The following is a 12,153-nucleotide window of genomic DNA, read 5'->3' on the forward strand; positions in this document are numbered from 1 at the left end:
TCACTCCAAGTTGCTGCTTCATTCACGATCAGTGAGCTCTTTGGAAAGAAGTATGTCTAAAACGTTCTTCCTGAATTGTGAGGGGGTTCTTTCATGTTCTCAGTGAAGTCCATCACTATTGTATTTTGAAAGTCTGTGTCCTTGAGTTTAGTTCTGCTTTAATTTCAGTTCATATGCCCTGAGTGTTTGCCCCTGTGTCTCGTCAGCCCTTGTGTTTATATTGTCTTGTCCTTTATTTCCTCCCTGCTGGTCTGTACTGTTTTGTTCCCTGTGTGTACTCAGTGTCCTGTTCAGTGTCCTCGTTTAGTTTGTATATGGGTTTTTGGATTGTTTCAGTCACTGAGTTTAGTTTCCTTTTGGTTTATTTTTTTGGTATTCCTGTTTAAATAAATTACTTTTTCAACTACACCTGATGCCTCCTCTCCTACATTTGGGTCCTGCTACAACCTCTGAATCGTGACAATAGGTGCCGCACCTTCCTGAAATCCAATTTGTGTGGAACAGATGGAGGTTGTTTCCTGAAGCAGTAAGTGTTCCCTGCGTGTCCTCCACCAATTCCTGAGTCCTCTGATGAAATCAGTCATATGACCATGACTCTCTTTCAGACATGAGACAGTGTACACATGTTTAGGATGGATGGCCTTTCTTTCAACTTCTGCGGACCAAAACTGGACGGCAGGGCACTTTCTCTAGGGGTGCTCAGGTCCACCTTCCGTAAACGCGGAAGCTGCCCCATGTTGTTCATGTGGTGTCAGATATGACCTGTCTCTCGCTCACTCTCTCTCTGACAGGAAGTGCAGGGACGAGTGTTTTGTTCAATGAAAATGGAGATGCTCCAGGACGATACGACATCTTCCAATTTCAGATGACCAATCACAGTCATCCTGGTTACCATGTGATCGGCCAGTGGACCAATAACCTGAGACTCAACGTAAGATGATCCTCAATAAACTTTAAAAAGCTCACACACAAGACCACGTCTGGATTTTAACTTCCTCACTTCCTGTCTGCTCTCCATCCATCATCCATCGATCTGTCCAACTATCCGCCATCCACCATACATACTTCCATCATGCATTCATCCAATCACCATCCATACACGTCTGTCCGTTCTTACATCATCCATCTATCCATCTCTCCGACCATCCATCCATCCATAGCTGGAGGAGATGCAGTGGTCTGGAGGAGATAAATCAGTACCAGAGTCCATCTGCAGCTTCCCATGTAAACCAGGAGAGATCAAAAAGATGGTCAAAGGTGTTCCCTGCTGCTGGCACTGTGAGGTGAAGCCGTTACACCCATTCACACAGAAAGCAGTCATTTAATAAAGTTTTTAAAAGAACACACATACAGTCATGTACTGAAGATAGTACCCTCTCTTTCAATATCAATATAGTTTTTATAAATAATGCAACTGTTATATTTATGTGTAACATAACAAAAAAATATTCTACTGAAATACAACCTCAGGAGCATAACCAAAGTCAAAAAATGTTCTTTGCCGAACATGTTATCCAAAAAGAGTTTGTAAGGTGGTGACAGGACATAGGCAGACAGTACCACATCTAAGTATGTAGGATGGCTGGTGGTACAAGAAAGAAAAAAAGAGTAAAAGCAGAGCAGAAGATCCACTGGTGGAAGATGAAAAAGGAAAGTCGCTGTGCAGACTTCAGCGGGGAGATGAGAAGCTCTGGATGTTGGTAAACATCTGCTAGATGACTGTACAACTACAACAGATTTTACCATAGAGACAGGTAGGAAGGTGTGAACTTGACAGAAGAGGGAAAATAAGGAGTCTTGGTGGTGGAACATGGAGGTTCAGCTGGTGAGAGGTGGAGATGGAAGGATGTGCAGGAGGTAACACCTTTACCTGCCGCACATCCTTCCATCCCCATCTCAGATGGAACTGTTTAGTAATCAGGAGAGGGTGAGAGAAAGATGGAAACAGTACTTACAAGAATTTATGGATGAAGTAATTGAGAGTGAGAGAGGGATAGAGGATTAAGCACCTGGAGACCAAGAATATCCAAGAATCAGAAAAGCGGAAGTCAGAGCAGCTTTGAAGAGGATGAAAATAAGAAATACAGCTGGTCCTTATGATGTAATAGTGAGCTATAGATGTCTCTACGTCCTGATGACATACCGGTGAAGGTATGAAAAATTCATATCGGCACCAAACAGAGCCTCTTTAATTTTTCTACCTGATTTAAGACGGTTAGTTTTAACCAAGAGGAGTTAACAAACAAACAAAAAATAAAAAACTGTATTTCAGCAGAAACCCCTCAGACCCACTGTGAAGCACGGTGGTGGAGAGATGATGGACCTGGAGCTGGTAGTCACTGAGTGGATGAACTCCTCTGTAGAGTCTTCTAGAGGCAAATGTGAGGACATCCGTCTGACAGCTGAAGACTGGCTTGAACTGGGTCATGTGACAGGAAATGATCCCAATCACAGCAGCAGATCTATATCAGACTGATGAAAAAAAGAAAAATCAAAGTCTCAGAATGGCCATAAGGTGATTTTTATGAACTTTTTACACTAAAACAGGATTAAAATAGTAAGTTTTCAAAATGACCTTACAGCTGACAGACTCACACAGTTCAAAGTTCCCTTGTGTCAGTTGGACATTTTTCATGAATTTTCCATCTCCTTTAAAGGAGGCTTCTAATACCTATTTTAAACAGGCCTTGAATGTCTTAAAAACAAGCTTTTGATTGTTTTTGCTAAATAAATTAGAAATTCAGCCTCTGAGCCATGTCTTTATCTTCCCATCCTCTAACCTCATTATCTATGCTGGATTCTGAGTGGGCGGGGCTATGATAATGAGGCACTGTGCTGATTGGCTGCCTGAATGACGCGATATTCCGGCCGGCGGATTTAGTTGTGGGCGTGGTTTCACGCATCGGAGGACAACCTATGTAAATCGCATTTTCGTTACGTAACGACGGGAGCAGAATCTGAACGAATCACACTGGATGGCTCATCCGGGCGGCTGTACAGACACTGCAGAATTTGGTTGCTTTCCTCCTTCTCTGAGTTGGCAGGCTGAGGGGAGACCACTTTATATATGTTAAAGCAAGAAAAAACGTATCTAAACTGTATCAGATGTTTAGGTCATGAATGTGTTTCTCTACAGCTCTGTGACGGTTATCAGTACCAGCTGGATGAGTTTAACTGTGAAGCATGCCCCCTCGACATGCGGCCTGCCCCCAACCGGACCACCTGCCGTCCCACCCCCATCATCAAGCTGGAGTGGAACTCCCCCTTTGCCTTAGTGCCTGTCTCCCTGGCCGTGCTCGGTATCACAGCAACCTGCACTGTGGTGATCACCTTCATCCGCTTCAACGACACGCCCATTGTCAGGGCGTCGGGGAGAGAGCTGAGCTATGTCCTTCTGGCAGGTGTGTGCAGGTCAGTCTTTGGTGCTGATGACGTCATCAGTGGACAGAGCCTCACCTGTGGTGTCTCTGCAGGGATTTTTCTGATCTACCTGATTACCTTCCTGATGATTGCCGAGCCGGGAGCGGTGGTGTGTGCATTCCGGCGACTCCTGCTGGGCCTTGGCATGGCCATCACATACTCTGCCATGCTGACCAAAACCAACCGCATCTACCGAATCTTTGAACAAGGCAAGAAGTCAGTGACCCCACCCAAGTTCATCAGCCCCGGCTCCCAGCTGATCATCACTTTCATCCTCATCTCTGTCCAGGTGAGTGTACAGGTCACATGACATCACCGACTGCCGTGTCTCTCTGTGCGACTCAGGTGTGTGTGTTCATCAGGTCCTTGGCGTGTTCGTGTGGTTTGGTGTCGTTCCTCCTCACACCATCATTGACTATGATGAGCTCCGCCCACCAAACCCAGACCTGGCCAGAGGCATCCTGAAGTGTGACATGTCCGACCTGTCGATCATCTGCTGCTTGAGCTACAGCATCGTGCTCATGGTAACTCATTGATGTCATTGATTGTTTTCAGTGGATGTCATCAGTGGTTTGAGGTGGATCAGATATTCATGTCACTAAAAACATCATGTTATGATAACTTTCTTCCCAGCTGCTTGTCCATTGCAGCTTCCATCAGACAAACCGAGAGGTTTAAGGCAGACGTCTGCTTCATATAGTCACGTCAGTGTAAATCGGATCCAAATTTACTCCAGACCCCCACTAATGGGATCAGGAGGGATCCATTACCCACAACCTTTACACCCCCACTTATCCTGATCCAGTTTCAGGAACTTGATGTGTTCTTTGTTCTGGTCCTGACAGGTCAGATCTGTTTTAGGATCCAAAAGGGGAGCAGACCTATAACTACAACTAGAACTGAAGCATAACAAGACAGGAGGTTACGATGTTACAGCTGATTGATGTCTAGACTTGTGTTTTGTTTTTTGTTGTTTTTTATGTTGTTTTTTCATGTTCTTCATGTTGGTCCATCAAATAAAATCCAACTTTGCGTGCAATGACATTCCAGTACAGAAAACAACAGGAAAAACCCCCAATATGGAAAAAACACGCTCCAGACTGTAATAAGCGCCTCATGGAAAAGTGACTCCCTGCAATCCTGTAAACTTTCTTGTTACTGTATAACATCTACCATGTCTGCTGCTAAGACCCCTGCATCCCTGAGAAGCGGTTGTTATTCCATGCAATCTAGGTTAGATGCGCTGGCCAGGAGGCTGCGGTGCTCACTTAGGTGACTTTTTTTTTCTTTGTTCTTTTTGGACGGGCTGTACTGGAAGGAAATTTTGTTGTGTCGGGACGCTGACTCAATGACAAATACAGAATCCTAAAGCGGTTGCTTTTTTTCTGTTGCTAGGTAACATGTACGGTATATGCAGTGAAGAGTCGTGGTGTTCCAGAGACATTCAATGAGGCAAAGCCAATCGGCTTCACCATGTACACAACCTGCATCGTTTGGCTCGCCTTTGTACCCATATTCTTTGGTACCGCTCAATCCATCCAGAAGGTAGGAACCTGGCAGACACTGAGAGAACCATACAGGATGACAAGACAGGACCACGAGCATACAGGGCCAATTAGAACCATGCAGAAGCAAAGGGCAACCACCAACCTAGACCTCTGATTCCTCCACTGACCAGTAGGGTCTGGATCCAAGAGTGAGTTCATCTCCATTGACCTACATGTTGAAATTTCAAAATTTACAGATATAAACATTTACAGTCTGGTACAAAAGCTGTTTAGGTCTTCATGGTTAGATTTCACACCCATGACAACTGTAAGGGGGAATTCTTATGAATCTCATCAGATAAAATGTTATCAAACTACATATATATGTGTACTGTATTTTCAGGCAGTGTATCTACACATACTGTAGCATCTTTGCTACCTGAACTTTTTTTTGCAGATGAGTGATGTTCTGTTTTGATGGAAGCGTCCAGATCAGTTGATGTGATCATAGATCATGTTGTGATTGGACAATGTGTTGGAGCTTTGACTGTGTCACGTGACCCTCCTCTGCAGGTGACTGGAGCATCTGCAGCAACGCTGGTCTGCAGAATAACAAGTTCAGAGTTTTAGTGATTAAAGCTGAAGTGACACAGAAATCAGGTGAAAGCCTTTCTGGTTTTAGGGAGGGGCAGGCTTTCGTGCTGCAGATAAATTGGAGCAGAATTAGACAAAATTGGAAGCTTTTCCAGGCAGAGACGAGGCCAGCCGGATTATATAGATTATAAACCTGCACAGGACGCCGTTATGCAACAGCTCTGTTTGAAGCAAAGTCACAAAGAGCTCCTAAAGCACACAAAAGAGACAATACAAGGCAGAAAACCATAAGGGAAGGAGCAGCATCACACATGAATAGAGACCACCTGGAAAGATTAGAGGAAAAACGTACAAGAACAGAGGAGATCCTCTTTCGGTTTTGGTTTTACGGTTGAACATAGGGGTGTCCAGATTCTAGTCTCCTCACCAACTGCTGCAGACAGCTCTCCAGACACAATGAAAAAGAAAAGATAATATACATTTCTCTGGAATCCCTGAAAATACACTGGACAATCCAGAGGCACAATCACAAATAAATAAGACTCAGTCCTGGATTCACGAGTCCTGGGTTCACGAATCCTGGATTCACGAGTCCTGGGTTCACGAATCCAGGATTCACGAGTCCTGGGTTCACGAATCCTGGATTCACGAGTCCTGGGTTCACGAATCCTGGATTCACGAGTCCTGGGTTCACAAATCCTGGATTCACGAGTCCTGGGTTCACGAATCCTGGATTCATGAGTCCTGAGTTCACAAATCTTGGGTTCACATGTCCTGGGTGTATGAAGACTTGCTGTATAACGGGACTGTTGTGTTGGGTGGGAAGGGAACCTGTGTCCAACTGGACTCACAGCAGTCTGACAATCACTTATCCATGCTGTACCCTGTCCCCAGTGGAAATTGCGCCGTGGCACTCACAGCGCTTAGCGCAGCAACGGCGTGCTGCCACTCACTCGCTTTATTTTATACCAGGGGTCACCAACCCTGGTCCTCAAGGGCCGGTGTCCTGCATGTTTTAGATGTTTCTCTGCTTTAACACACCTGATTCTAATTAATCCTCGTTACCAGCTTGTCATCAAAGTCTGGATAGTTCTGTTGATGACACAGCCACTTGTATCATGGTGCAATGAAGCAGGGAAACATCTAAAACCTGCAGGGACACCGGCCCTCGAGGACCAGGGTTGGTGACCCCTGTTTTATACTATTTATATACTTTTTCTACTTTTACTGTGACCACCAAATAATGTGGTTTTCCTGTCCTCCACCTCATCCACAACATCTCGATCTCAGTCTCCGTGAAATTTAGTGGCACAGTTGCCTGGCTCGACACGTCTCATTCATCCTGACGCGCAGCAGAAACAGGCTGCAGGAAGCTGCTGCGCATGCTCAGCAGGCTCATTCATATGCAAATACTACTTTGCATTGCCCATTTATGGTATGAAGTGGGCGTGTAGAGGGCGGGGTATGAGGCGATTTTCACCTGCGCAACCTTCCAGCTGGACTGTGATTTATAAAGCGAACATTGCGTGTGCGTGCACACAGTTTTATAAATCCTGATTTTTTTTTGTGCCCGCCATTTTCGGATTTTGGGTTTACGTGCACTTTTAGTATGGATCCTACACACTCTTTTATAAATGAGGCCTCAGCAAATATAAAGATTTTTTCAGGGATATGTTTAAACAATTCAGCAAGGTGTTGCTTGTGCTGGTGATCCTGCTGGTGGTCCTGCTGGTTCTTTAGGAGGATATAGAAGTCCTGATAACATAATCTTTGAGAGCAGTAGGGGTTCTTGTAGTTCTGCATGTGTTCTGTTGAAGTGAATGTGATTCTTTTGAAGATTCCTTTCAGCAGCTTTCTTCCCACAGATGTTCATCCAGACAGCCACTCTGACAGTCTCCATGTCATTGAGCGCGTCCGTCTCACTCGGGATGCTCTACATGCCCAAAGTTTACGTCATCATCTTCCACCCTGAGGAAAACGTCCAGAAGAGGAAAAGGAGCTTTAAGGTTTGAACACTGCTGACTTCTAGATTAATCTAGGTTTGACCCACAAGTTGGTGTACTTTCCCACAGTTGACCACATTTGATGCGCTGACCCACAGTTGATGTGCTGATTAACAGTTTTGCTGACTCCCAGTTGATGTTTCCAAAGTTGACTCACACTTAATGTACACTGTTGCTTTGTTGCAGGGTGTTGTTCAAGCAACCCAATCATTAGTAGATAAACCCAATGGAGAAATGAAGATTGTACCTGACAGAAGTCAGTAAAAAACTACAAACTGCAGGTACTCAAACTACACATCCATCCATCCATCCATCCATCCATCCATCCATCCATCCATCCATCCATCCATCCATCCATCCATCCATCCATCATCCATCCATCCGTCTGTCCATCCATCCATCTATTTATTCATCCATCCAGTCCTTAAGACATGCCTAAAGTTTAATCCTCATTGACAAATACAGCTGCGTATCATCAGCATAGCAATGAACATTGATGCCGTGGTTCTGGATAATACTTCCCAAGGGCCGCATGACTTTAAAGTGTTGTTTAATGTTGTCAGTGGTTCTGCTCCACAGGTAGGATGTGAGTTGGAACAGAAGGAAAAATTCTGGAGTGAGGTAGATGAAGTGATGCAGTTGGTCGTGATGATAGTTGTGGAACTGTCTGGGAGAGGTGGCTGTAGACTTGGACATTCAACAAGGTCTTAGAGAGTAAGAAGATGGTGCCGATCTTTACTACTACTACTACTACTACTACTACTACTACTACTACTACTACTACTACTACTGCTACTGTAATTTAGCTTTTATCCAAATCAACTTACATCTGAGGGAACGACACAAGCAAGAAATCACATAGGAGGGTACAACATTGATAAATGACTGATGTGAGTCCAGTTGGACACAAGTGCTGCCATGCTAGTGCTAGAACGTTTTTTTTTTCTTCTTTTTTTGTTCCCTTCCCACCCGACACAACAGTTGCTTTATACAAGTAAGCTATGTCTTAAAAGAAACTATCATACGATCATCTTGTCATAAGTGCATGCAGCTTACGCAGTGCTGAGTCATGCGAAGAGCTGGACAAATCCTCTAACTCATTCTAATGAGCAGAGAAGTTTATTCGATGCAGAAATGCTCCTTAAAAAGCTCAGTCTTTAGCTTGCTCTTAAAAGTAGGTACAGTCCCTGCAGATCGGACAGAGTTTGGTAGGTCATTCCACCATCGGGAACAATGGAGCAGAAGAATCTGGCTACTGATTTCATACCACGTTGTGGTGGAAGCACCAGCCGTCTTTCTCTGGCTGAGCGGAGCTGTCGAGAGGGAGTATAGCTTCGATGAAGGAGTAAAGGTAGGCAGGAGCTATTTGGGTAATTGTTTGGTAAGCCAAAAGCAGAGCTTTAAACTTGATGTGCGCTGCAAGTGGGAGCCAGTGCAGAGAGATTAGCAGCGGAGTGACATGAGCTCTCTTGGGTTGGTTGAAGACCAGACGTGCTGCTGCATTCTGGATAATCTGCAAAGGTTTAACTGAGCACGCAGGAAGGCCGAGCAACAAGGAATTACTGTAGTCAATGCGTGACATGACCAGAGTCTGAACCAAGAGCTTTGTCGTATGTTCTGTCAGGTAGGGTCTGCTTTCCCTGATGTTGTAAAGTGGGAATCGGCAAGACCGGGAATCCGAGGCAACGTGGTCCTTAGAGGTCAGCTGACTGTCTAATTGTAGCACAGCGTGTGCTACGGGGGTCACGGACCGACAGGATAGAGACAGCAGACACCGGGATCTGTTCAGGACTTTTATTAAAGGTTTCTCCGTGCACCAACACCACGGTTCCTCCAGAGGTTCGTCAGCCGAGCTGCTCTCTCCTCTGCTCTGCTTCTGTCCTTCTCCCGTCTCCAGAGCCCACACCCTACTGAAATACACAGAGAATGATTAGATTCACCTGTGTACCGTCAGCTGTTCCAGCCGCGTCACCTGTGCGCCACTCCCCCGCACTCCCTCTCTCCCCTGCAGACCACGCCCCAATCCTGCACCCTGCCACATACCCCCATCGCCCGACTCAGGCCGGGGACCGTCCGGCCTAGCCAACTCCCCCCCCCCCCCCCGGAGCGGGAGAGGAAGTCAGGGACCGCCATCTGAGCACCCGGCCTGTGAACCACTCTGAAATTAAAGGGCTGTAAAGCCAAATACCAACGTGTGATCCGCCCATTGGTATCTTTCATGCGATGGAGCCACTGGAGGGGAGCATGATCCGACCAGAGGGTGAATGGGCGTCCCAGGAGGTAGTAGCGCAGGGACCCGACCGCCCACCGAATGGCGAGGCACTCCTTCTCCACCGTGCTATACCGCCCCTCCCTCTCCGACAGCTTGCGGCTGATGTATAGCACGGGGCGGTCCGTCCCCTCCACCTGCTGGGACAAAACGGCCCCCAGCCCTCTGTTCGAGGCATCAGTCTGCAGAACAAAAGGGAGAGAAAAGTCAGGAGTATAAAGGAGCGGCTCCCCGCAGAGGGCCTGTTTCACCCTCTCAAACACCTGCTGGCACTGCTCCGTCCACTGGACCGGATCTGAGGCACCCTTTCGGGTCAGGTCAGTCAGGGGGCTGGACAGATCGGCAAAGTCCGGAATGAACCGCCGATAATACCCCGCCAGCCCCAAGAACTGCCTAACCTCCTTTTTGGTCTTGGGTCTTGGGCAGGCCGCAATCGCAGCTGTCTTGTCTACCTGGGGACGCACCTGCCCGCCTCCCAAGTGGTACCCCAGATACCGTACCTCCCTCCGTCCAACCACACACTTCTTCGGGTTGGCCGTGAGCCCCGCCTGTCTCAGTGAACCGAGCACCGCACCCACCTGCCGCACATGCTCCGCCCAGCTGTCACTGTAGATGATGACATCATCCAGATAGGCGGCAGCATATGCAGCATGCGGGCGCAGTACTCTGTCCATGAGACGCTGAAACGTGGCAGGGGCTCCGAACAAGCCGAATGGAAGTGTGCGAAATTGGTACAAACCGTACGGAGTGGAGAAAGCCGTGATCTCCTTAGACTCTGGAGACATGGGAATCTGCCAGTAGCCCTTGGTCAAATCCAGTGTCGTGAAAAAGCGAGCTGTGCCCAGCCGATCCAGGAGCTCGTCGACCCGAGGCATCGGGTAAGCGTCAAAACGTGACACCTCATTCACCTTGCGATAGTCCACACAGAAGCGTATAGACCCATCCTTCTTCCGCACCAGAACGATGGGACTAGACCAGCCACTGTGGGACTCTTCTATTACCCCCATTGCCAGCATGGCGTCCAATTCGGCCTTCACCACTTTGCGTTTGTGTTCCGGCAGCCGGTAGGGACGTGAGCGCACCGTCACCCCCGGGCGTGTCACAATCTGGTGCTCTATGAGGTTTGTGCGTCCTGGTAAGGGAGAGAACACATCAGCAAACCGCTGTTGCAACGAGGCCAGGTCTGCCCTCTGGGACGCGGAGAGCTGGTCCCCACAAGCGAGCGAGGCTGGATTCGCCGAGTTTGGCACCTCAGGCCCCAACTCATCTCTCTCTCTTACCTGCGTCACCAGAGCGACCGGTACCGCCTCCCTCCAGGCTTTAAGGAGGTTGACGTGATACATCTGTGTCGCTCCACCCCTGTCAGGACGCACCACCTCATAGTCCACGTCCCCCACTCGCCGTGTGACCACGAAGGGCCCTTGCCACTTGGCGAGTAATTTGGAGCTAGAAGTGGGCAGCAATACAAGCACTTTATCTCCCGGAGTGAAATTTCTCAGCCTGGCTCCTCTGTTGTACAGCCGTTGTTGCCGCGCCTGGGCTGAGAGCAAATTCTCCCGTGATAGCCTCCCCAGTGTATGGAGTTTTGCTCTCAGCTCCAAGACGTGCTGAACCTCATTTTTGCTGGGGCTTGGACCATCCTCCCAGTTTTCCTTAACCAGGTCCAAAACCCCACGTGGTGTTCTGCCAAACAGCAGCTCAAAGGGGGAAAACCCTGTTGAGGCCTGGGGAACCTCACGCACTGCAAACAGCAGAGGATCAAGCCACCTATCCCAATTCCGAGCGTCCTCGTGAATGAACTTACGGATCATGGACTTAAGCGTCCGGTTAAAACGCTCACATAAACCATCCGTCTGGGGATGATAAACGGAGGTCCTAACCGACGTAATGCCCAGTAATCCGTAAAGTTCCCTCAGTGTTCGTGACATGAACTGCGTGCCCTGGTCCGTCAGAATCTCTTTCGGGATCCCGACGCGGGAGATGACCTGAAGCAGCGCCCGCGCCACACTCGTTGCCGAGATGGTGCGCAGCGGCACTGCCTCTGGATAACGTGTTGCATAATCCGTCAGGACTAGTACAAAACGATATCCCCGTGCGCTCCGCTGAAATGGACCGATGAGGTCCATGGCGACACGCTCAAATGGAACCTCCATTAATGGCAACGGCTGCAAAGGTGCTTTTGGCACAGCCGGGGAGTTAACTAGCTGGCATTCGGGACAGGAGGCGCACCAGCGGCGCACCTCCCCCCAAATGCCCGGCCAATAAAATCGGTCCATTATGCGGGCCAGTGTTTTGTCGCACCCCATGTGACCAGCCATTGGGTTATAATGAGCCGCCTGGAAAACCATTTCCCGGCGGTTCTTTGGTACCAACAACTGGG

General features: G+C 48.0%; 1 protein-coding gene across 1 annotated transcript in view; it reads left to right on the forward strand.

The window, feature by feature from the left end:
* grm6a (glutamate receptor, metabotropic 6a) overlaps positions 1-12,153 on the forward strand; it is a 39,330-nt gene that overhangs the window by 17,147 nt on the left and 10,030 nt on the right. The window contains exons 8-15 of the mRNA XM_061735728.1: positions 792-931; positions 1,161-1,283; positions 3,137-3,401; positions 3,474-3,709; positions 3,783-3,944; positions 4,816-4,965; positions 7,367-7,507; positions 7,691-7,785. Of these exons, the coding sequence (XP_061591712.1) occupies positions 792-931; positions 1,161-1,283; positions 3,137-3,401; positions 3,474-3,709; positions 3,783-3,944; positions 4,816-4,965; positions 7,367-7,507; positions 7,691-7,768 (1,295 nt within the window). The 3' untranslated portion in view covers positions 7,769-7,785. The remainder of the gene's footprint in view (positions 1-791; positions 932-1,160; positions 1,284-3,136; positions 3,402-3,473; positions 3,710-3,782; positions 3,945-4,815; positions 4,966-7,366; positions 7,508-7,690; positions 7,786-12,153) is intronic.

Source organism: Cololabis saira, chromosome 12 (genome assembly GCF_033807715.1).
Source record: "Cololabis saira isolate AMF1-May2022 chromosome 12, fColSai1.1, whole genome shotgun sequence".
Classification (NCBI taxonomy): Eukaryota; Metazoa; Chordata; class Actinopteri; order Beloniformes; family Belonidae; genus Cololabis; species Cololabis saira.